The sequence below is a fragment of the Dermacentor silvarum genome, chromosome 4 (genome assembly GCF_013339745.2).
Source record: "Dermacentor silvarum isolate Dsil-2018 chromosome 4, BIME_Dsil_1.4, whole genome shotgun sequence".
Lineage (NCBI taxonomy): Eukaryota > Metazoa > Arthropoda > Arachnida > Ixodida > Ixodidae > Dermacentor > Dermacentor silvarum.
In genome coordinates this window covers 21,383,936-21,410,632 of record NC_051157.2, presented here as the reverse complement: position 1 = coordinate 21,410,632, position 26,697 = coordinate 21,383,936, and the positions used below count along the sequence as shown (strand labels likewise).

General features: G+C 44.2%; 1 protein-coding gene across 1 annotated transcript in view; it reads right to left on the bottom strand.

The window, feature by feature from the left end:
- Positions 1 to 26,697, bottom strand: part of LOC119449604 (THO complex subunit 2-like) — a 72,370-nt gene that overhangs the window by 2,365 nt on the left and 43,308 nt on the right. Inside the window, 13 exon segments of the mRNA XM_049665329.1 lie at positions 381 to 439; positions 500 to 558; positions 1,286 to 1,603; positions 3,305 to 3,450; positions 4,538 to 4,709; positions 5,006 to 5,090; positions 9,007 to 9,082; positions 13,232 to 13,416; positions 15,589 to 15,720; positions 19,859 to 19,987; positions 21,493 to 21,650; positions 24,617 to 24,758; positions 26,465 to 26,588. Coding sequence (XP_049521286.1) covers positions 381 to 439; positions 500 to 558; positions 1,286 to 1,603; positions 3,305 to 3,450; positions 4,538 to 4,709; positions 5,006 to 5,090; positions 9,007 to 9,082; positions 13,232 to 13,416; positions 15,589 to 15,720; positions 19,859 to 19,987; positions 21,493 to 21,650; positions 24,617 to 24,758; positions 26,465 to 26,588 — 1,785 coding nt within the window.

Below are 26,697 nucleotides of genomic sequence, written 5' to 3'. Positions count from 1 at the left end.
AAGACAACTTATATTGTCCCTGAAAAAACGTCTTCCCAGCAATGCATTTCTGTTTAAAAGTGAAGCCGACTTTAAAGGGATCGTTGTAAGCTTGGTCTTTGTAAGCTGGCTTTCACATGTTCTGTGTTGCAGTGAAGCCCACTGAAACAAAAATGTGATGCGAACGGGGCCCATTAACGCTATCACATTCCACTCTTAAAGGCGATGCTTAAGCGCCCTCCAATTTTTTTTTTAACCCAATGTTTGCCTATTCACTGTAACACATCACTGCTGCTGCATATCTTCAAAAAAGATCCCTCTTAGCTAGCAGACAATTTTTTTCGACATTTCCCCAAACTCTCCCAGACAATTCTAAAGGCACACAGAGGCAGAAAGGATATTGCTTCTTGTCGTCCCGATCGGCTCGTCGTTCCCCACGAATTTTGGGCGACACCTCTTCCTGGAGAGAGGAGAGTGGCTGGTCATGAGGCAGTCCTGGGAAGGACTGCACATCCCTCACCCTCCTATAGCGATCCTTCTCCTTGACATCCTCTCCATTGCGCTTGCTCGAGCTTTTGGCTGCATAGACAGAGAGCACAATAAGTTTATCAGAAGTGCGCCCCTACCATCAATGCTATGGGTATGCAAGCACCAAATAAGTAGATTTCAAATAACATCGAATTAAATCAAGAAAGGCAAATATCGAATTGGAATATCAGAAAATATGACAGTCTAATGCTTCAAAACTTTTTGTGCAGGAAAGCCAGCTGCTGCGTAAGTTCGTTATAACAATGTTGCTAGCTATAAATAGCTATGGTAGCTATGGTCCATTATGGTTGTCTCTTGTTGAAAATACTTCATTAGTATGAAATGACTGATCACAACTCAGTCCTTATATGAAGGCTTGGGGAAAAAAATGTGAATACAATGTCTATGAAATAAAATCAAGTGCTTTTTTCTCCCTCTGAAGCTGAAGAAATGGCTATGTCATCTTGAACATCAATGAGGCTTTAGTTTAATAGTGAGCCATACTGTGCAATCTTCAACTGCTTAAAGTTCCGCTTACCAGATTTCCTTCAGAAAACAATTGAAACGAAGCCTTTATAACAAGTTGGTTCTAGGCGTCATTGTAAGGCAAATCTGTGCAACTATTGTTAGACAGAAACAACTATTGTTAAGGCAAATCTGGGCAACAGCTGGCGCAGCACAGGACTAGACGTCGCCCCAATTCTGGGGATGTATGTTTAAGTCTAGGGTTCTTGCAACAAACTGTGGAATTTTGCATGAGATACAATAAGTTGCCTACCAGAGTCTTCATCCTTCTTGCGCTTGCCTTCAGGGGCACTCTCCTCTGAGTGGTCTCGCTTGCGGCTGCCCTTTTTGACCTTGGCCTTGTCCCCATCGTGCGGGTCCTTCGGATGGGCCCACTTCTCAGACGAAGAGCGTAGGTCTTCCCCAGTGGAGGCCACCTTGCTCGAGAGATCGTCCACCACCTTGGGGCTCTGCTGGGAGGAGCCACCACGGCCACCCGTGGCAGCCCGTGGGCTGCCCCCTACCTTGCTACCGCTGCCACCTCCCGAGGTCACACTGTTGCTTGCAGCGTCCAACCGTCGACGCTTGTGCTCTGCAAACAGACAATGGACCGACTGAGGGACACAGCAGTAAAAAGCTATGTTCAGTCAAACACGACATTATGATGACAATGTGCAGGCCAGGTTAAAATAGACAAACTTGCAGAAATCAATGATTTCTTCGGTGAACTTGCACCCACGGGACATAAATGTACAACCCACAGCAACAAGCATGGTCTTCGGTTCTCAATTCAAGTTTATGTGAAACTAGAATCTCAATATTATACAAGATTTTAAATTATATTGTAAAACGTTGGCCCTTTTACAAATTTCGTTAACACTTGTAAGACTAGGGTGCAGTTCAGGGACCCAAGAAAGAAAAACAAGTACAGTAGCCGACAGATTTTTCAGACTCCAAAAATTCGGACTTGTTGGATATTCCGGACTTCATGGATGTACCGTTAGGGTTCCCATAGAGCTAATGCATTTTCACACCCGATTTTTCGGACGAATCCAGGTGCCACTGTTCGATTTTCTGGACTAAATCGCTCGCTCCGAGCCACGCTACCCGATCCTGGGAGCCACCATGTTGGATTTTCCGCTGGCTTGGCTTCCAGTGGTCCCCTGTATAGCCTTCAAGATTAGTAGTCGCACGCTATCCTCCCGTCTCGGAGGCCATGCCCGCTTTTCCTTGGCCGACAAAACGTTCCAAAAAGGGGCACTTGCTTTTTTTTTTTCCCTGGTAAGCTCAGCAGTCGTAGTTTTTTTTTTTTTTTTTAAGTTTCGGTTGAGCCGTATACTGTGTGCGGGTGAAAGCTTGCGAGGGTGAGCCGGTAACGCACATCCCGTGGGAGTGAGGAAAGCGGTGGGAAGCGCGCAGACTTCGTTCGCTCGCGGGGCACAGGGAGGGACAAGGCGACGGAAACGGAGACGGTAGGGAGCTGCGTTCAGCTCTAGCGGCTGCTGCCGACGGAGTTGCCGCGCAGGCACGGCATCTTGCGATCTGCTATGTGGCCGAAGTGTGCGCCCGCTGGGGACTCATCTCCAAAGCGATCTGCAATGGGTACAAAGGGTGTGCGCCGAGTGCCAGTAGCTTCGTATGTGCTGTTTTTTTTTTCTGTTTTTGTTTGTTCGACGTTCGCGTTGAAGCGAGAGAATAGACAGCGCGAAGGTAAATTTTCCCGCGGCTTCTGGCGCGCTTTCTCCAGCGTTTTAATGAGTTTCCGCGGTCATCGAGCGAGATGTGTTCATCTAACTTGTGCGCGCGTGACACCATGCTTATTTAGTTAGTAAGCGCATATTTATAACTTTATACTGCTGATAAAGCTAACATCCTTACTCCGTATAGCTGTCTATTAATTTGTGATCGCAATTGTTGCTCCGCCTTTTGGGCGAAACTGCAACATTTTTCTTAAGCCACTGTAAGCCTCTAATTTGTCTAGAAAAGTATGATTTCTTGAAAATTCAGAAAGAAAGTGTAACAAACAACCACCGGAATGTGTCACAAGTCACAAGCCTGAAAATTAATACAAATCCATGTACACTACCGGTCATTAACATGATAGTTGAACGATCACAGAGCCAGAATTCTGTCTAATAATTTTTATATAAAAGTTTATGCTCATGGGGTATCTGCACCTGCCTACTGTGGTGTGGGTTCAATCCTGCCAGCCTCCACAGGACAAATGCAATGAGTGTTTCATGAGAATGAGAAGGGGACAAACCAAAAGAATATAAAAAGGGGCCCCACTGACCTTCACTAGTTTCTGACCAATGGTCACTCTTGTGCATGTCATCCTTGGACAGCCGAGGGTCGTCATGCTGCAAGGCACTCTTCCGCTCAGCCAGTGTGCCAGCAACCTTGTCATGACTATCACCACTGCTCTCCTTGTTCGCTGACCTGATGGTAGAGAGAAAAGGGAGCATCACTAGGCTTGTGGACTGTATCATCAGGCAAACCAGAGACTACATGCATAACTGGTTCATACGGAAGGCAAGCTGAAAGTGTTGTATCATGACACTAATTTCACTGCCCAGGAACAAGTACTAACGGCGGTATCTTAAAATCCATAAGCAAGCTTCCCTTTACACCGTCCATGGAGAAGATTGCTTGAAAATTTTCATAGGTGAGAAACCTCTTGTCTAGTGCAATAACTTTTCAATAATGCATGGAAAAGGAAGAAGGCTGTGGTTGTCATCAAGATCAAATTTACTGTTTTAGAATAGTATGTTTTAGAACCATAAGCACGTGCACGCTTTCTATACGTCCAAAGTAGAAAACTAATGCAGAGATAACGTTAAAGCTCCTAAACAAAGAATAAATTTAATGCGCACCCTATTTTTTTAGCAAGACAAATGGGCAAGGGTCTAATGGGTGTTGCACAGTGCTGGCCGGTTTCTTGAAGTCAGCTTTGCCGCACAGTTTTTGAAGTCAGCTTTAGCGCAATACAGCAATGTTATGCGGCAAAGCATACAAACGCCGCAAACGCGGTATTTTGGTTAAATTTTATTGGGGAACATACACGCACACACATGCATGCCAATTGACGACTTCAGAACGACCTTCAATCTTTTTCTTTCGGTACACTTGTTTCTCAGTTTACGAGCTAGCTGAAGAATGAAGACAGAGAAATGCACTTTTTGACGAGAGCAAGATAGGGGTGCTCGCTTGTGCTGTTTTAGAGATATCGGGGCTTGCAGTTTTTTCAAGTTTTCCACGAAATTTTTCGCCGCCTTGGTTGATGCAACAAATATTTTAAAGCACTTCTACGTGGGTTTCAGTGAACATATTTCGGAATCAGACAGAAAAAGAGTTATAGAAACTGAAAATGTGATTTTCAAAAAAGATATTTTCTGGCCACTGTTCGCGATGCGAAATTCGCGTCTTCCCTTCAGGGAAGTCGACTGTATGATATTTAAAAGAAAACTTATTTGAAAATTATTCAAGCCTTCATATCTCCAGTGTAGGACAGCATTTAGATGCCTACCGGCTGGATTCCCGGCGCGCAGTTGAGCTTGTTTTGGAAGATGAGGTACTGCTGCTGCTGTTTATCCCTGAGCCTGCAGCGTTGACGCTGGCCGATTTTGATACCACTGTTCCAGGCTGTGGTGACACTCTCGCCATGGCCTCTGCTTTTCTCTCCTTCTGAGTGTCTCCACCTAATGCAACAGACATGACAGTCAGAAGGATACCAAACAGAATTCTATGATTACAATGAATACAGTACAATGAGAGATGCAGGCAAGACGGAAAAGCTCAACAACTGTGAAGCAGATAAGAAGCAATCACAACACAAGCACGAATGACCTCACAGTGGCCGTGGGTAGTCAATGGTTCGAAAAAAATTTGTCTGGTCGAGCAACATGATGTTGCGGTCACTGACCAAGTCAAGATAAAAAAACTAACATTTCGGAACCTGTACGGGTTCCTTAGTAAGACCAAGGATGACACTTACCCCCACCAGAGGACAAGCCTGCTGCAGTTCGGAGCTGCGCAACAGGGTCAGATGCTTTGACCTGGGAAGAACCTGCTGCTCGCCCCTGGAGCAAGTAAACAGGCAAACCAGTAAGAGTGCATCCTTCATTCAGGGACTTCAACGTACACACACATACAAATGGGTACACGTATCGAAATGTGTGCAATTATGCTTGAAATTCTTTTCATGCATGGCTGACGAGGCAAAACATGGTCCAAGAAAAATTCAATTCATTCAGTAGCAAATACAGTAGAACCCGTTTATAACGAACTCCATAGTTCCGCGAAAAGTGGTCGTTATATATCAGTAGTGTGTTATATATATGGACCTGACCTTTAAAACGCTAAAAAATTAACTGCACTGAAGCTGGCGTCAGCAGTTACAGTGGGTTCGACTGTGTGCAATTTTTTCTGTTGCATATTCTGCTTTTATATTCTTTTGCATCGCTAAAAAAATATGACAAAGTACAGTCAAAACCCCTTAGAACGATCCCAGATATAACAATTTATCGGTTATAGCGACTACGTTTCACTGCATTTACGATTTTCCGACCCTGCCTATAGAAACTGCGCCCAGATATAAGGAACATTTCCAACAGTGGCACACTGTTACAACGAACACTTCAAAATCGGTTGAGGTTCCGAAGTTCACGAAGTTCCGAAGCCCAGAATCGGGACCGAAGCGGCATAGAAAACATGCTTTTTCGACCGAAGCGACATCAAAACATAACTTCGCGGTTCTCGGCGCAGCCGTTGTTACCAAACGACAAGACCTTTGCAAAATGCCTGCATGCTGCAGCAATTCCAGCCAACCAAAATGCTTCGCTATCATTCACAATCTACTCGACTCCCAAACAAGCTCTAAAAAAGGCAGCGGTTGCGCTCGTAGTTTCAAAATAGCAGGTGATTGGAACCTGCTGAACTCCATTTTGAAAGAGCTACAATGCCGCATTTTGTTCTTCAGATTATGTTTTCAATAAAAACTGAACTAGATGCGGGGAAGTGCCATGAAAAAAAAGTAAGATACTAAAAATACGATTTTCGGACCAACGTGGTGTCTAATCATAACTGCCGTGGTCAGCTTCAGAGTCATTAATTTTTGTGCCTTTTGAGAGTCCACATATAATGAACTGCTGATACAACGACCACTTTCCACGGAACTATCACATTTCTTATAAACGGGTTTCACTGAACTGCAAGTGCAGTGCCTGAAAAGCACAAAAAGCCTCAAGCTCACTAACTGTGCTACGTTTATGCTTGAAATGAATAATGCAACTAATAGCTGATTCTTAAGAAGGGTGACTATTTAGAAATTATTAACTGAAGTCATCATTCTGCAGCAATTATTACGCTGAGTACAAATTGGGCATTCATTTTTATATGAAAACCTCTTGTACTATAACCATACAAAGTAGGTATTAAAGGAAAAATGTGAAATGCCAGCAACTGTACAATAGGCACAAACAGGTGAGCGAAGGAATCTTGTTAATAGCCTCTTTAGTATTACACTGGCCTAATGCCCAAATAATGCTGCCTTTGCACAACAGCAAATTGTGAAATAATACAAGCAATCCTACAATATGAACTTAATGTTTTTTTTTCACCTAGCTTTATTTAAGTGCATTTCATACTCCACTCGCATAGCAGCTGAACAAAACAAAATTGATGCAGCTGAGCCTTCAGTGAACTAAGTAAGTTTCCATTGCATTATTCTTTCACACATCTTGTATGCAGTGCCTTGTGTGGTGTGTACCCAGCCTTCTCACACTTTCTGGGCGTGTAGCTGATTGGCATGTGCTTCGCATACAGGTTTGCACCACTCTGCCAAGCCTAGCATGCCACCCAAAACAATTGCCACCTCCCCTCCTTTTTTAGGTTTCCGTGCAAATAAAGATGCTTAATTAATATTTTTATTGTTATCTACACATTAGTGTTCATTAGACCTACAGCACAGGCAAAAAATATTAGACTAACATAAGCCTTGACTGAGAAGTTTTCGTATCTTTGCTACACTGTATTTCAATTCCTGTAGATCCACCAATGTGTGCAAAACAAGCCCGTCAGCACAATTCCCATACATGGCAGTGCTAATAGAAGAAAAACACCCCCAGAATTCATATTAAGGACACACTATAATATCACGCTCTATCAATGTTACTGTTCATCAACTTGTATTTGAGCTTAGTTACGTGTATCCATGAAAAACGAGTGGAGAGAGGCACAGGTCTAAAAGCTTGATCAACATACACCTGCAAATGAAATGGATCCAGGTAAAGAAATTTAAAAATTACCTGTTGGTGTATTATACAAGCATCAGCAAGATCAATAAACTTTCATTACAATATTTATACCACATTACTATTACAATGCCCATGCTACACTAGTATATGTATAGAATGTGCCGACCCCTATGTTCTATATGCTTTGATTGCAAAAAAAAAAATTAAATGCGCTCCGAAAAGGACATTTTATTGCACACCTGGTTAGCAAATGTATTGCAGATTCTAAACATACCGTATTTTTGCAGGTAAAACCTGCGCCAAGAATTTAAGAAATTTGACAGAAAGGCCGGGGTAAGGTCGAATTTAGCCTTGAGGTGCAGCTTCATGCCAGCGCAGCACGTGCTTATGTGAAGCCACACGTTAACGCAAGGTTCTCCCCATTCAAAGTTTCGTTATCACCTAGGGAACCCCACCCTTGTGTGCTGAAGCTCCCTCTTCCCTCTTTTATGGACGCCCATTCTCCTCCTATTTACCGGTCACCATTTTGCGTTTAGTATTTACCGAATGGTGCAGGTGGCACCGACAAACTATAACTCTGATCACGATGAGTGGCGCTCAACGGCCGTCCTTTACAGAAGATAATCACACAATAGAGCAAATTGCGATCTGACCTTGCAGATTGCATATCATGTATGTGATCATATGTCATCCTTTCCCATGGGGCTCGCTCGGTCCGCGCAGAGCGCTTCACGATACGGCAGAGAGTCAAATCACCGTAGGGATTTTTGGCTCAGTTGCATTTGCTCATTGCCATTGCCCATGTGAGGGCTACTCCATTCGGGCTGCCATCCTGTCATGTGAATGCTAGCTGCGAAGTAATCCGAATCATGTCTGTTGTGTGAATCCAGCTTTATCAGCCCTGCCGAATAGGGGAGGAACAGAGCCACTGGCTGAAGATACGATGTAGACGAGTAGTGCATCCGTTATTTCCGTGCGTTTGAAATTGGGGTTGCAGGTTATAAGCAGTGGCGGGTTATACATGGAAAAATACGGTATGACATACAGGTAGCAAATTCACAATTAAAATACACAAATTTAGGCGCTGGAGGAAGGTTTTGTCTATCTAACTTCGTTCATTGCCACGCTGTATCAGAACTATGGCGGCAGCAGGTGACATCAGAGAGAGAGAGAAATAGAAGAGAGGAAAGGCAGGGAGGTTAACCCGACGCACGTCCGGTTAACCATAGTACCTAGCATAGTACCTATGCTAGGTACTATGGATCCTAGGTACTACAGAGGGATCGCTTTGCTCCGTTCATCCCTAGCTGATGACAATGCGCACTGCGAGAAAACCAGCACTCAAGTTTTGTCCAAACGTGATCAGAGTGGCCGATACAGATTCCCTAATGGCGAAGCAAATAATAAAACAAATTTGCAGTAACGTGTAATTATTTTTTTGCCTGCAGCCACTAAAGCGACATTTACCTAAACACTGCCAGACTGAATTTTCACTGAGCCTCAGTCTTATAATGCCAGTTTAGTGAATCGCAAAGTAGTCTGTACAAGGATAACTGCTAGGTGGTGCCACCCTCACATCTTTCACTATTAAACCTCCCATGTCAGTAAACGCTGCTCATCTATTATACCTAATGCGTGATCTATCAATAATAGACCTAAATATTTTCCTTTATCATTCCAAGATATCAAGCCATAGCTATGCTTTTGAAGATACATTCAAAATAGATGAAGGTTCACCCACCTCTTTGCTGTCCTTCACATGGAATTCGTGCTCAGGAATCAAATCAGGTTTCTTGTTTTTCAGCTGGCCGGCATACCTGCAAGTAGATGCAGTGTGTGATAATTAGAAGTACAATGTCTGGGTGTATAGGTTGAGAAGGCAAAGTACAGTAAAACCTGATTAATTCGACCATCATCCTCTGGTACCGGCCAGCGTACGCATTATTCAATGCAATCAAACTCTCGTTATTTCGGACTTACTTGGCCGCACATCGGTTAATTCGGACAATTTTCCACGATGCAAAAGAGCAAATATGGCGATAGCGCCCAATCGAAACGAAGCGGCCGAGTCCACGTCGCCATAGTCATCAGCGCAAATCGTACGGGAATGATAGCAACGCCGGAACGCTTCATGCCTATTTGTGTCTTTAAAGCCTGTATTCTTGCATTTACCGCCCCGCATAATACCGCAATGGCCGCAGGCTTTCATAATTGCGTAGTCATCTACAATCGCGTCGATAGCGGCCACGGTTTTCTCCACAGCGATTGCGGCGAACAGTAGTTTCGTGTTTTTACCCCGTACGTGCATCGGCCGCATGCCTAAAAAACTGCGTAGTCACCATCGATCATGGCATAGATAGCGACCGCGGATTCGTCCGCAGTTGTTGCAGCGAATGGTAGTTTTGTTCATACTCGGTGCATGCATCGGGCACGTGCCTTCAGCACCGCAAAGTCGCCATTCATAATCGCTGCAGTATAGCAACAGGAGTTGCTCACCCATTCACTAAATAAAAGCGCGTTGACGTAGTAAGAATTTGCTTATTGTTTTCTGGATACCCTCGATAATTCGACATTCGGACATTTTTTTTCGGTCCCATGAAATCCCCTCCCCGTTCATAATAGCGTCGATAGTTTTCTCCGAAGCGATTGCAGCAAACAGTGTTTCGTTTTGACTCGGTGCAAAGCTGTTGAGGTTGAAGAGCACCGGCTACATCGCGATTATGTTTTCGCAAGCTCACTGGCGAAAACAGCAAGGCGCGCTCCACGGCCGTGCTGTGAAGAAAGTCGTGAGGCCTCGATCGCTGCTGCGAGAGCCAATCAGTCACGAGATGACGAGAATTTCAGCTGCCGCTCTGCTTTTGTGCAAAATAGCAACAGGAGTTGCTCACCCATTCACAAAATAAAAGCGCGTTGACGTAGTAAGCATTTGCTTATTGTTTTCTGGATATCCTCGATAATTTGACATTCGGGTAATTCGGACAATTTTTTCGGTCCCGTGAGGTCCAAATTAACGAGGTTTTACTGTAACAGAAAAAATTCATTAGTAAATCAAGCACGGAGTACCAAGCACATGTGCCAAGTGTAACGACGTGGAGCCATACTCCATGCGCTGCAATACATACTACTTCCCTTCAGAACTAAATTAAATTAAATTCTGGGGTTTTGCATGCCAAAACCACTATAGGATTATGAGGCATGCCGTAGTAGGGACTCCGAGCAAATTCTGACCACCTGGGGTTCTTTAACGTGCACCCAATGCATGGTACACGGGTGTTTTCGCAAATGCGGCCTCCGCAGCCGGAATTCAATGCTGCAACCTCGGGCTTAGCAGCGCAACACCAAAGCCAATACGCCACCACGGTGGGTTCTTTTGGAACTCAGCACCTAAACTTTGCAGATGCAATGTGCACCGCGCATTTCAAGGCAGCCTGTTACATTCTGAATGAGGGCAACCTGTGCATTGAGGTCCAGATACACTCTGGATATAAGACCTGCTTGTTGAAGTAACCATTTGTAACAATAAAATATGAAGAAACAAAGTTTGGCTCCGATTCTAACTGGTAAACAACGGCTATAATAAGATTCCTTGCTCACACATACCACTTAGCATAGAAATCTTGGACTGCTTTCCATGACTAATGGATTTAATGAGGTTACTGATCAGTTTGATCATTGACTGATTGAAAGATGACTCCAAATTGCAAATCTTAATTGCCACATCATACTGGTAAAGGCTCCGATGCATACTTAGCACCTCTTCTACAATGGCACAGCTGCAACGACCGTAATGTTAAGAGCTGTTTCGGAACATTTCTCACAATATGACTGGAAGATATGCTGCTGTCCTGTAAAAGCCATTTTTCTGATCAGCACTGTTGATGAATACAGTCGAATCTTGTGATAACGACAGCCCAAGGCAACAAAATTCTCGCCACTGCAAAACAGAGTAGAACCTCATTGCTACGATCCCATTTAGTATGATCTCCCGGTACAATGTTCACAATCGGGAACACAAAAAATGACCCAATAAAGCTACGCCTCTTTATGACCGGTTAATGCGTTCCTGGAAAACGCATTCCTTTGGCACCAATGTTCAGTACATTGCCAAACTACAATCATATGGTATGTCTCCCGACTGCTAGATCCCATGTAAGCACGTAAAGGCGCGAGGTACCAGTGATGAATAACTGGCGGGCAGCTTTCCTGCTGTTCCCAGCCACCCGCGTTGTGAGAATGTGGACGTGCACAGAGTTTCCCATTCTGGTACCAGCAATCTCGCTGGCTGGTGCACATAACAGTCACAGCTATTGCCACCAACACTATTGCAATAAGCGTGTTCAATAAGCATATCACTTTGACAGTGAGTGTGGCATAGTACCATTGGAAGCATACCACACGCGTTTAAAAGGCGATAGGCTTATACGCACCGCCATTCCCTACAGTCTCCGAGTGGGACCAGTCCAAGTGTGCATCGCTTGCAGAAATGAAAGCAGCCAAATCTCTCCGCATTGGCTGAACAAGCTACATGCCGCCCTCATGCACCACTGGCACAGAAAGAGCTTTCATTTTTGCACTTGCAACAGTCTGTTCGACAGGTGCGACGATGGCATCGAGCAAGCGCAAGTCTTTGTCCCTCAAGGAAAGCTGAAGGTACTTGTGGTCATCGACCACAGCCCAAAGAGAAAGCACAGACATCACCAGTGAGCTTGGACTGCTGCGTCATGTTGGTGGTCACATGATCTGTGGGTGTAGGCCAACAGCCAGCTGATATGTCTTGATGCACATCATGTTTCTGTGCCATAAATGTTGCAAAGCTCAGCCTGAGCAGGGGGCTTGCATGCTTATGCCTTTTGCTTCTGTGCCAAACGGTTCATTTTTGTACCAGGAAAATAGCATATCACAGTAATGTCAAGACTTTCACATAGCCCAAGTTTAACTCGCAGACTGCACCATAGCTTAGCATCAAAGTTCAAACTCTGTATTGTTTGAACGAATTCTCGGTCACCTTATACCAAATTAGATTCCAAGCACTTCAGGGGCTCTTTTGAAGGTGCCTTCCTCACTTCCTAGTGTGCAAACAATTTCGGATACTTGGAAAGCATATTCTGGTAAGATATTAATGCCAGCACTCCAGTGACCAAGAGCGCGGATTTCGTTGACAGTGTTGTGTAACGAGTTGTGCTGTGCAAATATGCGTATTTTCGAATAATAGTTTCTAATATTACGCTATTCGATATTCGCTTCGAGAGCAGTTGCAATATTCGTGCTTTTCGAAATGCTGGCAAACTCACAGTGAAAGTTTGTTTACTGTCTAATAATCGGTTAGGCAAGATTTTTAAAATCAAAAATAAACTCGCATGTTCAGCAAAACTGTATATATATTATGATGGGAGCTTTTAAATATATTGTCGTCATTTAATCAACTTTGTTTAACAGTGGGCAAAAGAAACCGAGCAACAAGTTCTGGATACGTCGGTATGCGCCGCACTATCTTTGCCAATCTTGGCACCCTGGTTTCCAGCACTCTTATCTCACCACCGCCGCCGCCGCCGTGTCCAGACACTAAGTTAAAAAAAACAAGTTTCGGATAAAAATAAATACTTTAAAAATTTCTCCATAACCTTCATAATTGCCCAGAAATTTTTATTTGCGAGAAAACTCAAACGCCGTTTCAAAACATTGGAAACTGCGACATGTGAGAATTGTGGTGTGTGTACTATACTGAACAGACTAAACAAGTCCTACTCATACCTAAGTATTCCAATAAATAAGTCATACTTGAATTAATTGTGGTCTCATTCTCACAAATTAGCCCACTTAATAATTGCACGTATCCATAATAATCTTGCAGCAGAATTGTACACAACAAACTCTTGAACGCACACCCTTTTCAGCATACTTTTCATGTGACGTGGTCTTCAAGAACATTGACAGAGTCGGCAAAACAATAGCAGCAGAAAACCCACCCGGTAGCCAGAACAAAAAGGTCTGGCCGCTTGTCCTTCTCTTCCTGCCGAATCTTCTCTATGCGCCTCTCCAGCGCCTGGCCCAAATTAGTCATCACAGGAAAATGAGGTAGCACTTTGGTGAGCACAATCAAGCTGTTCCGGATTTGAACATAGTCACCAGATTCTAGGCAGATCACGAGTGCCTGGAAGGAAGATAAGAAAAGTCATGGTCCAAGCTACACACCTGAAACAAGCAGCAGCACTTCACACAAAAACCAATGCCTCCTTTACTAGATGCCCGCCGCGTCGCTCACTTTCCCATTGGGGCGGCGGTTCCCTTAGTTCTGCATGAATTCCGTGAGGCGGCGGCCGAATACTTCCGCCGGCGCGTTGATAGCGTCTGCCGCCTCCGAGACGGTAAGAGATGCTACAGTAATCTCAGAGGCCGCAGCACGTGATCTAGGTTGCAGGCGTGCGCCATCAGGGGCGCTCGTTGCCTTTCCGCGGAGACGAAAAAAGGGAGAGGGCACGGAACCGGGTTTATCGGACAACGCGGCAGGCATCTAGTAAAGGAGGCATTGCAAAAACAGACACATTTGTGCCAAAGCACAACTCGGCTGAGAAGCTTTCTTTCTGAGAAAACTTAGTGCTACAAAAAAGCGGATGACAATTTTTTTCTCTAATGACAGTAACAAAATAAAGGGAACAGCATGTCACCAGCACGTTGAGTTCGCTCAAGGAGAAAAATGTGATCTTACAGTACTGCACTGTTTTAAAGGTACAGAAACATGATGAAAATGGCCGAATAATAAATTGGTTTGCCTAAATCAAAACAGCAAACTTGTTTATAGGCTTCCTAAAAGTGGGCCATTCACGAATGACAGAAAATATTGAGCACAAATTATCTGCCTCGTGCATTCTCTCCAGAACTGGTACCCCTGTGCAGCAACCGAAGCTCCCTTGCACAAGAATCATCCAGAACTGTCCTCACTTCCATCATTATCTCTCCTTTGGGACTCGAATCAATAAATGTTGCTATCCTTTAAAAAGAAACAAATATTTGACAACTTCAAACAGTAAATTTTTATATCGAATATCAACTGAATAATTAGGGGTGTGCAAAACTCTAAATTTTGAATATTTGCACACCTCTAATTATTATTAAGACATGCTTCATGTAGACAAACACTAAATGCGTGCACTGCTTGCTCCGTGGCTACATACAGTGGTGTTTACTATATGAAAGTTGTCTTCACAGCAAATGCATGTTGTGGGGAGCACACGCACCCATCTTCTCCCGCCTACTTCCGTCGCCGCGTGCGCACGTTGCCGACGGAGCAGGAGCCGGCGCAGACACGAGAGAGAGGTACTTTGCCCTCTCCCAGTTCTCGCTTGCCTCTCACGACACGCATACCCTCGCAAAAAAGAGTAAAGGTATCCGACGGGCGACGAGGCGATTCTCCTCGCGAAAGGTAAAAAGGTAAGAGCGCCAACGGGGGAGACCCGCTCTCTCTGGCCTCCAATTTATTTCTTATTACAGATTGGACTTCCCTCTGCCAGTGAAACTTATTGCCCGCAGTAATAAATGTTGTTGAGTTGACCGCACGTTGCCTTATTCGAACCACATTGGTAGCGCCAAATGTGGGGGGGTACTCCCCAACCCGCAGCGCGTTCAAGCGCAGCTACGTAGGGTTCGGGTGAATAAGGCAACGAGCGAGTCAACAGCATATATTGCTGCGGGCAATAAGGCACACTGGCAGAGGGAAGTCCGCTCTGTAATAAGAAATAAATTGGCTTGCCTCGTTGCGTGTGGTAGTCATGCAAGTGAGGTCACTCATGGGTTGCAGCGGGTATATCCGTTCTGGCAGATTAGAGGTAGGGAGGCAGTTATCTTTTTACCTTTCGCAAGGAGAACCACTCCTCACCTGTCGGATACCTTTTCTCTTTCGTACGTGCATCGCGAGAGGCAAGCGAGAACCGGGAGAGGGCAAAATGCCTCTCTCTCGTGTCTGCACCGGCTCCCGCTGCGTCCGCAACGTGCACACGCGACGACGGAAGTACACGGGAGAAGATGGATGCGTGTGCTCCCCACATCCTCCTCCCCCGTACGTTGAGGCTGGCCTAAGTTCCCACCTAAGTTGGCAACCGCATTTAGCTAAAAAAAAAAAATAATGTTTTTGAGTAACAAATCAATACTTACAGGTTATTGTTTCGTGTCTGTTGCTATTGTGTGTTAAGTTTTTCTGAACCACGCCGCTATAGTTAAAAGAATGTGAGCTTAAAGAAATTATCAGACTTTCCGGTAAAGGTCACCAAATGAGATATTTTATGCCAGGCTCAGGTAACACGAATGGTCATTAAAGAAACACAAATACCTTTGTGATCTTGAAGTGCCATTTGTGACAGACGTGTCTGTAGTTCTCATAGTCAACATGATCAGTGGCAATGTCCGATGACTGGCTAGCACCACGAAACTTGGTCATGAAACCGGGGAAGTTGGCACACTCCTGCAAGAATTCAGAATGACAGTTGTAGCCCTAGCAGCTAAGCACAAGCCATCATCTTCACCTACGGCCATTAAAAGACAAATAAATGTCCACCAAAGTAGCAAAACCCTGGAGGCATGTTAACAGCCGTAGCTTGCAGGACCACAAGATTTGATCGAATTATCCGAAAAGTTGAATGAACAATGGGAAGCAAAATGAACAAATTTGTCTTTTTTATAGCCTAATGTAGTCTGTAATGACTTTTTGTGTCTAGCTCTTGAAGCGCAAATAAGTCAGCATGAGGTGAAGAGTGATGACATGTGCTGGCTCAGCATGATAACACAAAACAAGTGGCAACCTATTGCTTCACAGGTGGAAGGCGCGTCATCAGCCACTAAAAGATAAAAATTAATATAAAACAGCTTCATGCCTAGGGAAGCAGTAGCATCGTCTGCTGAATTTCTTGCTTTCAAGCTTATAGTAGCCGCTGCACGCCTGAGGAAGCACCGGTGGGGGTTGGTAGAATTACCCGAAGTGACATGCTTTCAAGTTCAAACTAAACGAGTTTTCCTTCCATAGTATGGTTTCTCACCGAGACTCAGTGCATTCGAATTAATAAAAAAGTTTAATTAACCGAGGTCGGATTAACAGGAGCCAACTATAAATGCACAAAGCCTGGGGAGTCGCTACTGCAGGAAGCGAGACAGCATGTGCACTAAAGAGCAGACAAACGCATGAGCTACTTGGAGTCTCAGAAGCAAGGAAAGTGGCACGAGCCCTCGCATGTTTGCACACTGCAACCCGCAATTGCAGCGACATGGCCATGGCAAACATGATGTGATCAAAAATAAAGAAGGTGCACCGATAATTTCCGAGATATATTGTTTCTTAAATGTTTGGGCTCTAATATGAAGGTGGTGTTGTGACACGGGTCTGGTCCTAACCCAAAATTAAGTTGTATTTCATATAGCCTTCTAGTTCACTGTAGTACAGTAAAACCTTGTTAATTCGGGTTTCATGAAACTGGAAAAAAAAAAAATTTACCAGATGTCTAATTATCAAGGGTATCAAGAGAATAAACAAATGCTTACTTCATCAACACACCTTATTTACAGAATGAATGAGCAAATCCTGTTTCCATTTTCACAAAATCAGTGCGGAACCTACAATTATCGCCTTGACTGATTAGTGCTTGCAGTTGGGAAGGCCTGCGTCTTCATCTGAGACATGCTTTTCATTATCGCATGCCCATCCCTATTTTTTTGCTAGTGAGCTGGCCAGCAACAGCATCGCAATGTAGCCAGTGGGTATGATGCCACTGTGCAAGGCTGCAGTATAATTGTTCTTCATCCTCGACAGCTTTCGCTGTGTTTGACATTGCACGCGCATTGCACTGAGCCAAAAAGGAACTAGCGTTTGCGGCAACCGCTGTGAACAAAACCACAGTCACCATTGACACAATTATGGATACCAATGATGCTGGTTACAATACTGAGCACAGAACACTATTTTACAATAAGAACGATTTTAGATTAACTCTCTATGTACGTCCACTGGGCATCGTTAGCCTGCTATCGATGGTTTGAAATGCCGCTTTTGAGAACTTCAGCGCCACCATCGGACTAGAAGAAGGGGAACTACATTTTTGTTTTCTAAGCAGTTCACTTTATTTCCCCCCCGGCATTAATTTCTTAACGCGCTCCGAAATTTCGCGATCGTCAAAGTAGAAAGCAAAATTGGCCACTTCCGAGAGCAGCGCGCACTTCAAAAGATCACAGATGATTCCGCTGCGTCTGCGGATGATTTTATCGATGGACTGAATAGCAGCGAGCCTAACGATGCTGCTTTTTCGTTGGACTGACTCGGCAAGCGACGACGGCGCAAACAAGCCCGGAACATCAGTGGCCGCACTCGGCACGCCCAACTGTAGTGCTTTTAGTTAAATGTATCTAACGGAATACCTGTTCAATGAAAAATTGATTTTTTTGGAGATGGTGACTATTAGACAGCAATACATTTTGTATATCTCATAATCTTCATAACATTTTTTTCTAGTAGGTACAAGCGTGTCTTTGCAAACTTTGTTCAATTTATATCTTCTTTATGACATACATCTCGTTAATAAATTTTTAATGTGAGAAAAGTGCATTCATTCTGCTTCTTGTTTTTGTATTACATAAATATTGAGTGCAGTGGTTCCTTCAGTAAAAAAAATTATGGTTGATCCTTCTTTCATGGGAATTGGTAGAACACGAAAGTGAAACGTGTCTCTACAAAAGCTGCTGCATGTTTGCTTTATGAACTCACGGTCCGCTGCAGCGAAAAACGCACGATTTGTGGGACGGCGACCGTGTTGCATCTTCTTCTTTCTCGGGTCTTACGTACCAAAACCAGTTCCGATTACGAGGCATGCCGTAGTGGAGGGCTCCGGATTAATTTTGACCACATGGGGTTCTTTAACATGCACTACAACACAAGCACACGGGCGTTTTTGCATTTTTGCCTCCATCGAAATGCGGCCGCCGCGGCCGGGATTTGATCTCACGACTTCGTGCTTAGCAGTGCAACGCCTTAGCCACTGAGGCGGCGGGTGACCGTACTGCATGTTTGCTTTGCACGCGGTGTTGTAACACGCCAGGCGTCTCAACGCGCTGACATGCCCGTGAGAAATTGATAAGGGCGTTCTAAGCCGCGTGTCGATGCATGTGTCCGTGGCGTAATGGTTTCGATGTCTGGCTTATGTACTGGAGGTCCTGGGTTCAAATCCTGCCGTCGGACAGTTTTTATGTTTATTTTATTATTTATTATATAGTACTTCGTTGAAAATGACTAGTTTACAAGCCGTTTACACTTGGTTATTTATTCTGTGGCTGCATCATGTTGGAGCCTCCGCTGCGCTGTGACTACCGAAGTGCTCCCTGTCGGCGCTCGTTAGTGTCATGATACTGTATTTCGCTTCACCGCTCCTACATGGCACCATGTCACATCAGTGGCAGGAAGTCATTCGTGAAAGCCGGCATTAAACACTTTCATGTTAAAAAAATCTGGCATAGCCGACAAAAAACACCTACTTTTCCCATGCTGGGAAAGAGGTAAAGTAAATATTCTTACACTAGAACTCCATATCATTAGAATAAATCTTTATTGCAACCGTTAAACCCCACACAGTTAGCAAAAGCAAATATGGAGGCTGTGCAAGATAACTAGTCTTGTGGTGCAGCATATTGACGAGTGTACAGACACATTAAGAGCTGAAAGAACCAGTAACAGCCACCTCTGTAAAACAAGCCAGTACCGTAAAAACCCGCGTATGATACGAGGTTTTTTTCTAAATTTTACCATGTAAAATTTCTGCCTCATATTATATGCGGATCCCAAAGCTTTCAGCCTGAAATTTACAGTTTCGGTTTCGTTTTTGCTGAGTGCTATCATTATCAAGACTCTTAGCAGAAGATGTGTCATCTTGTGGTGGCGTTGGTAGACTGCTACTGCTTTCAACGGGCACCATCTTGACCATGCTAATCTTACACAATGTCGGGACCGCGAAAGCAGCACCCAGCTGCGTTTAAAAGGAAAGTTATTTTAGCTGCCGAGACCACTGGAAATTGCACCGCAGGGCTGCACTTCTCCGTCACCGAGGGCAGCGTTCGCGGCTGGGATGACATTCCAGATGCAACGGCTGAACATTAGCATTAACAAGCCCTTTTTTTAAAGACCGGATCAAGTGCTGCTACCAAGAGTGGATGAGGTCGGGAGACCCGGGAGTAACGGCTACCGGATGGCTGAAACGGGCCTCTCCAGTGGTGCTTTGTAGCTGGATTGCGGATGCATGGACCAGCATCCCCGAGGAGCTCGTAAGTCGCTCTTTTAAGAAATGCGGCATCGCCAACGCACTTGACGGCACTGAAGACGACTTTCTGTGGGAAGATATCTCCAACAAGGGGCTATCAGGAGACAGTGCCAGTGAAACGGACGAGTACTGAACGTTAACTGCAATGCAAATAAATGCTTTCTATGAGTTTTCCTCACTCGCATTATATGCGGATGAAAACATTTTTTTGTTTTGTTTTTGCTATCCCCAAATAACACCTCGTACTATATGCGGGTCCGTATTATATGCGGGTTTTTACGGTAATTGAAGCAAGCAGACAGCACGCACCTTGTCAAAGATGGCCTTGTCACTGTGCCAGCGCATCACTGTTTCCAACATGGAGCAAAGGAAGCGACCATACCTATTGGCCTCATTCTCTGTACATGCTGTTACAGTGTATGTGATGTCACAAAAGATCTGCAGGAGAAGGCAAGTGAACTGCAGGTTAGAGAGAGAACGAACACAGAAATGGCAGGTCAATGTAGAGTGATGTGGTATCTTTAAAGATGCCCTACCTATGCAAAAACAAAGTTTTAGTAAAAGAGCAAATAAAATAATATAAAGGTCAACTGTAGGCAGTGGCGCACTGACAGGGAAAAGAGGTTCAGAGACAAAACCTGCTAAGTGCGCTTGAGCTAGAATCGTAATTAAGCGGGGAGGCGGTTTTTTTGAAACGGTCAATTTGGTCAAAATTTTCTACTTTCCTATTTTTGCAATCCTGACTTTTTTTTTTTAACCTCACAGTGGAATGTAACAAAATGTAACGAAGTACCGCCACCCTTGTACATATCGGCATAAACAGGAGGTCAGAGCTTAAGATAGCCTGCCCGCAAAAATTAAAGCAGAGAAGAAGCTGTCGCGAAAAGAAAAAAACTAGCATCGTGATTCGTTACTGCAGTCACTTGGTCCACGCAGAGAGCTCCTCTCCAATTGGCTGATGCAGATTTGAATCACTGGCGTGTTTCTTTTGTGCGCATTTTGGCAGCAGTGTGCTGTGCATTTTGAGTGTTTCAGAGACTTACATATCAAGATCTGCCACACTGGTAAAGGACTGCTGTCCAGGCAAGATTAGGGTGCTTTAAGGCTTTCTTGCAATGATTCTGACAAACAAAACTTTGGGCAACATTTTCTCAGCTTTTCATTTTCGGGCAATGTCATCCCTAAGGATAAATTAATGAAAATGAAAATGGATGAAAAAAACAACTGGCCTCAGCTGGGGAACAAACCCACATCTTTGCATTACACGTGCGATGCTCACCATTGAGCTACCGCGGCGCCATTTTCCCATCCACTTTCTGGGGTATTTATGTCTTACAACTAGAACTAACCCTGGGAGTGTTATCCAGCGCCACCACTCACAAACCTAGGCAGCGGATGTGGAACATCCTGTCTGCCGCAGGCGTCACGAGTATGTGCTCTTTTTGGGTGAAGGCAACTGGTCAATAAACCCACATATGCTACCTGAAGGCATCAATGTTGCCGGATTTGAGCCCTCGTTATGTAATGAACGTTTATTACATACTGGAATAAAATCTTCACAGTTCCATGATGCATCTTGCATTTATGTTTGTTCACAAATACTCAAATACTTGACAAATATCATGCTCTAAATATTGTTCCGTATAGTTCTTGTACAGACTTGTTTTTGTACACTTTTTACCCTCACACAATTCAGTGCTGGAATGCTTTGCCCGGAAATGTACACGAGTGCCCTTTAGATGAATTTCTTACTGCTAATGTACGTACAAACAACAGTATGTCTAAATAAATGAATACATACAAAAATAAACAAATAAATACGTACAAGTAAATGAAGAAACGAAAACATACGACTGAAACCACTGCGCAATTACCAGTTCCACATTTGCAATGTGGAGTTCAACAACTTTACTGTTGAAAGGAAACAGTCCTGATGATCTCACCTTGTCATAGCAGATGAGGGTAGAAAAGTTGGGTGTCTTGAGGATGTGGATCAAATGAACAAACTTGGCACAGTACAAGGCATCCAACGCTGTGAATGTGCAGCGTGGAAACACACACAACTGCAGGAACTGCATGATTGTCTCGTTCTTGGATGACCCTGTGCATAAATTCAATGGGAAAAGATCCACCCTCAACAATAATGCAAGAGGAAGCAGTACCATCCCAAGACAATTGTCTTTCCCAGCTTAACATTTTTACACATGTTCCCAGGTGCACTTGAGGAGCTCAGCAGGTAGATCACTTACAAACTGCAATAGAGTTTTACTTAAACAAACTTTTACAAATGCCGTCAAAGCAGTCGTGGCAAAGCTGCAGGCCTCGTTATCTCACATATTTTAATTGCATGCACTTAATTAGCCCTTGAGCAGACAAAGTGAGGAAGTAAGATATGATGTGAACACCTGAATGCTACTCACAGCTATACTTTCACAACATGAGGGCATAATGCAGAAGTAAAATTAATTAAATTAATTAAATTGTGGGGTTTTACGTGCCAAAACCAGTTCTGATTATGAGGCACGCCGTAGTGGGGGACTCCGGAAATTTGGACCACCTGGGGTTCTTTAACGTGCACCTAAATCTAAGTACACGGGTGTTTTCGCATTTCGCCCCCATCGAAATGCGGCCGCCGTGGCCGGGATTCGATCCCGCGACCTCGTGCTCAGCAGCCCAACACCATAGCCACTGAGCAACCGCGGCGGGTATAATGCAGAAGTAAAAGTCGTATTTGCCTGCCAGTGGAGCTATCAGCACAATTGTCACTACCAACAAATTATAGTGCCCCTCATCAAGATTGGGCACTGCAAGCAAACAAGCGCAGCACATAGATCACGCGGTGGCAACTGGGTCTGCAAAGCATTAGGCAGCTGCATGGAACAAAAACAGCTGAAATACTAAAAAGAAAACTGCACACCCTTCCTCACGAGGAAACCCCGCATCCAGTGAGAAAGTCAAGGTCACATACACAAATGCCACCATGTAGCATAGATGTACTGCCTGCAATGTCGCCGATTACAGCATGTGACCTTGAAAAATCGTCTAACACTGAACAACGCAATATGTACCATTATTGGGAGTGCGCTGTGCAGCAAGAGGAAAAGAAGAGAAAGATAAAGCGGAGGGGCTCACGACGCAAACATGAGGCAATCCCTCAGCTCCAGTGTGGAAGAAGGCAAGAAAGAAGAAATAGCGGCAATTGCAGCGTTAGCATGCTGGTTCAGAGTGCCCCTGGAGGTTGCCTATGTTGCTAGTCCTAACCAGCGCTGTCTCGTCAGGAATCTGCAGCCAAAGTTGTGGTTTAGTGCAGAATCAATGAAATACTTCCTAGGGTCTGTATGGCACTTGAAAAACAGAGGAACCACCTCGCAAACAAAAGTGAGGGCACATCTGGGCCATATGCTTCGATTCCCGTACACACAGCAATGGGGCCCAGTGAGGGGCTCCTACCAATCAAAATCCCAAAAATGTGAAAAACTGCACTCGCACACCACCTCATGGTACATGTTTGTTTGTTTGTTACTGCTTTGCATTTACTGCGACTAAAATGAAGAAAGAAAATCGCAGACCCACAACAATGGCCACTATTTGTAAGCAGCAAGTCTGACTATACAGGAGGGAGTCCCGATTCTGTGCCACTCAGAGCAGGCGGTAGTGACGTGGTTTCATCCCTGTTTGGTACCGAATACAGTCGATCTCGGATATATCGAACTCGGATCTATTGAACTGTCTATATCGAACAGTTGTAAAATTCCCTTGAAAATCCCATGCAAAAGTATAGCGATGTACATGTACATTGAACTCTTGTTCACCTCCACATTGGATATACAGTAAAATCTCAGTGATACGAATCTCGCAAGGTCACGTGAAATATTTGTATCACCAGAAATTCACATTATTAAAACATAACACAAAATCAAGAAAAAAATGATTTTTACCAGAAAAGATTTCTAATAGCGGAACCCCATTGATACCTTCCTTGCTGCTACGTCGAGTTTTCGCGGTCTCGACCGAAATCCCATTGACCTTCCATGTATAAATATTAAGTTCCCCGTGATACATCGCCAATCTGTAATGTTCCAGCATCTTACGTTGCTTTTGAATGTGGCAGTCACGTAAATTTAGCAGTACAGCCAGCTTGTACGTTGCAACAAGAGACCGATGCGTTGCAACATACGACCGGCACATTGCAGATACGGCGCAGCTGCATGAGTGCCGTATCTTGAAAGCGATCTGCGACGTGAAGTCCCTCACCGTCACAACGATCTGCGATGTTGACAAAGTGCGCCTAGTGCGAGTAGCTTCGTATGCGCTGTGCTTTAGACGTTTAGTTCACCTTGAAGCGAGAGACAGCGCAAAGGTCAATTGGCTCGCTGCTGCTGTTGCGCTTCCTCACGCCAGCGTTTCGATAGCCACTGTCCACGGTCATCGAGCGACATGTGTTAATGTTTACCTGTGCGTGCGTGACATCGTGCTTGTTAATTTAGTTAGCAAGCGAATGTTTACAAGTTTATGCGGCCGGTACAACTACTATCCTTACTTCGTACAGCTGTCTAATAATTTGCTGTCGCAATCTTGCTTCACCTTTCAGGCGAAACTGCTACTTTTTTTTTCCCCCGCGTTGTGAAGACCATTCTGTGGTGCTAGCAATTTGCAACGATGGTGAGAAAAAAATTTGTAAACTTTTGTGCATTCAACACAGCCTTGAAGAACGAAATCAGTACATTCAGGCTTTTCATGGTTTCGGGAAACTGTCAGATACGTGCAGAGATCTCACATAAGCTTCAGATAGGCATATTTTATATTTTGAATTATAGACATATATCAAACTATTTTGCTTTCCCCTTCGAGTTTGATATATCCGGGATCAACTGTAGTATGTCAGATTTTTGTGAGCCTACAGTGATGCACCTGTACTCATTTCAAATGTCACATTTTGCACGGAACCATTCGTGCATCTCGACTGTTAGGAACATGGTACGTGCTATTCACTTGGCTATTCCGAGTGACTAGCATGTGGCACAATACCACAGAAGACAAGCACAGCACATAAGCAAAAATACATACTTGACTGAAACCAGGCATCCTTCTCACTACGCAGTCGAGCCAGAACTCGAGTGCAGTGCTCCTGCTGTTTGCGCTCCTCCTCGGCCAGTTTGTCGGCTAAGGCATCACACCTGTCTTTCTCCTTCTTGCGTTTGCTGGGAGCCTGCAGCAACCAAACACATGTTATCTTCCTAATGGTTCGCTAGTGGCAGGAAATGGCACAGCGACCACTGTTGCCAGGGGTGGGAAGTTAGAATGAGGGATATGGAAAAGTGGCTCACAGGATTTGGGGGAACAGCACAAGGTGAGCGAATCGGCGAATTCACTTTCCATTGTAATTCTATGTCACCTCATGCCACCAGCAGTACCATATTTAATTTATTCTAAAGCGCTAAAGTATGAAATTTGAGTCAAGAGTTCAGTACGGAACTAATACTGAATTAGGTGGTGTCCCAGTCTCATCCAACTAATCTTCCCCCTTCCACTCTCGGACAGCACCGAGGAGTCCACTGTAGCTCGAATGCAATCAAAAAAATTTTTATATGAGCGAGAACAAATTGCTATTTCTCTCTTTCACCATGAAAGTGGTGAGTAGCGAGAAAACGACCAAGGGTTCTGAATTTTGAATTTTATACTTAACTTGAGCTGCATGTTATAATAGAGCACATGCCATTTTAATCTCTGGCCATGAAACATTTGGTGCTCTTCACAATAGGGGTGCATTAGAATCCAGTAAATACAGTAAATTGAAAGGAAAAGATTGTCATCCACTAGAGATGTAGCATGAAGTCAGATAACTTAGTGACTGCATACAAGAAATTCATCTCCTAGAGAAAACAATAATTGGTAACACAAACAAGCATGTGCACAGCAACGGTGTCTCTTCTTGGCAACAGATTGCATTACAACCTTTTGCTTTGGCATTTTCATTACTTCAGGCTTCGTTGGTGAAGTATTTTCATTTATTTTTGAATAGAACAAGTGAATACCAAATTAAATATAGAATAATTTTAGAGAAAGCATACTTGCGATGGTCGTCTCTGTACTGGGTTAGACTGGAAACAAGGCAGTGTACAAGAAGGAAACATTTGTGTGAATGCCCCCATACAGATGCAACAAACAATTGCAGCTTTAGTTTAGCAAAGCACTACAAAAACTCAGTCTCTAAAATAAAACAAAATCTAAGGCATAAGTGAATATGATGAACAGTAATTGAAGTGTTGGTGCTCTCAGCAGCACTGAAACCAACACAGCATGGGCAGTGCAGCTGTTTGAATTTGCTTCCCTTCAAAGCAAACGGCGGCGTAAGAAACACAGACACAAGTCTGACTTCCTATGGGAGCATGAATGGAAACTAACAACGCTATGCTTAGAACAGCAGAATATGCGGATTCTCACTCACCAATATTTTTGCAGGCTATAAACGCACTCATACACACGTGCACTCACATTCCTACTCATGCTCACCAACACTCACTCACATTCACAGACACTTCCATTCACACTTATTGGCACCCACTCATGCATTGATACTCACATTATCTCCCACTCACTACCACTCACTTACATACATACTCACATCCACTCAAACTCACCACCACTTACTCCACTTCATACCCACATCCACTTCGTCACTCACTAACGCTTTAACTCATACCTGTGAAATGAGCGTGAAGTAAGCATGAATCACTGTACTCGTGAGTGAGATGCTGACCTATGACTGGGCTAGACGCTCCATCAGATGCATATGAGGGGAAAACTTATGACAGCACAATGAACCATCTGCGGCTTGGAGGCTACCCTGACTGAAAATGTGAAAAATCGAAAGAGACAGCTAGAGAATACTTCGAATAATTTAACAATACTTACCATGTCCTTTGTCTCTTCAGAATTGGATGCATCTCTCAGCTTCTGCATCTCACGCTGGTAGCTAGATGTAGGGACGTGCAAGTCATACATGGACAGCGACCAAAAGGTCACGTAGAACTGCGGGCTATGGAGATAATGAGATCAAAGCATACAAAGGCAAGTCAAACACCGTATTAAAGATGAGAGTTCAGCGCAACTTTTACTAACACTTGAGCTAGAGCATCACTCTGGTC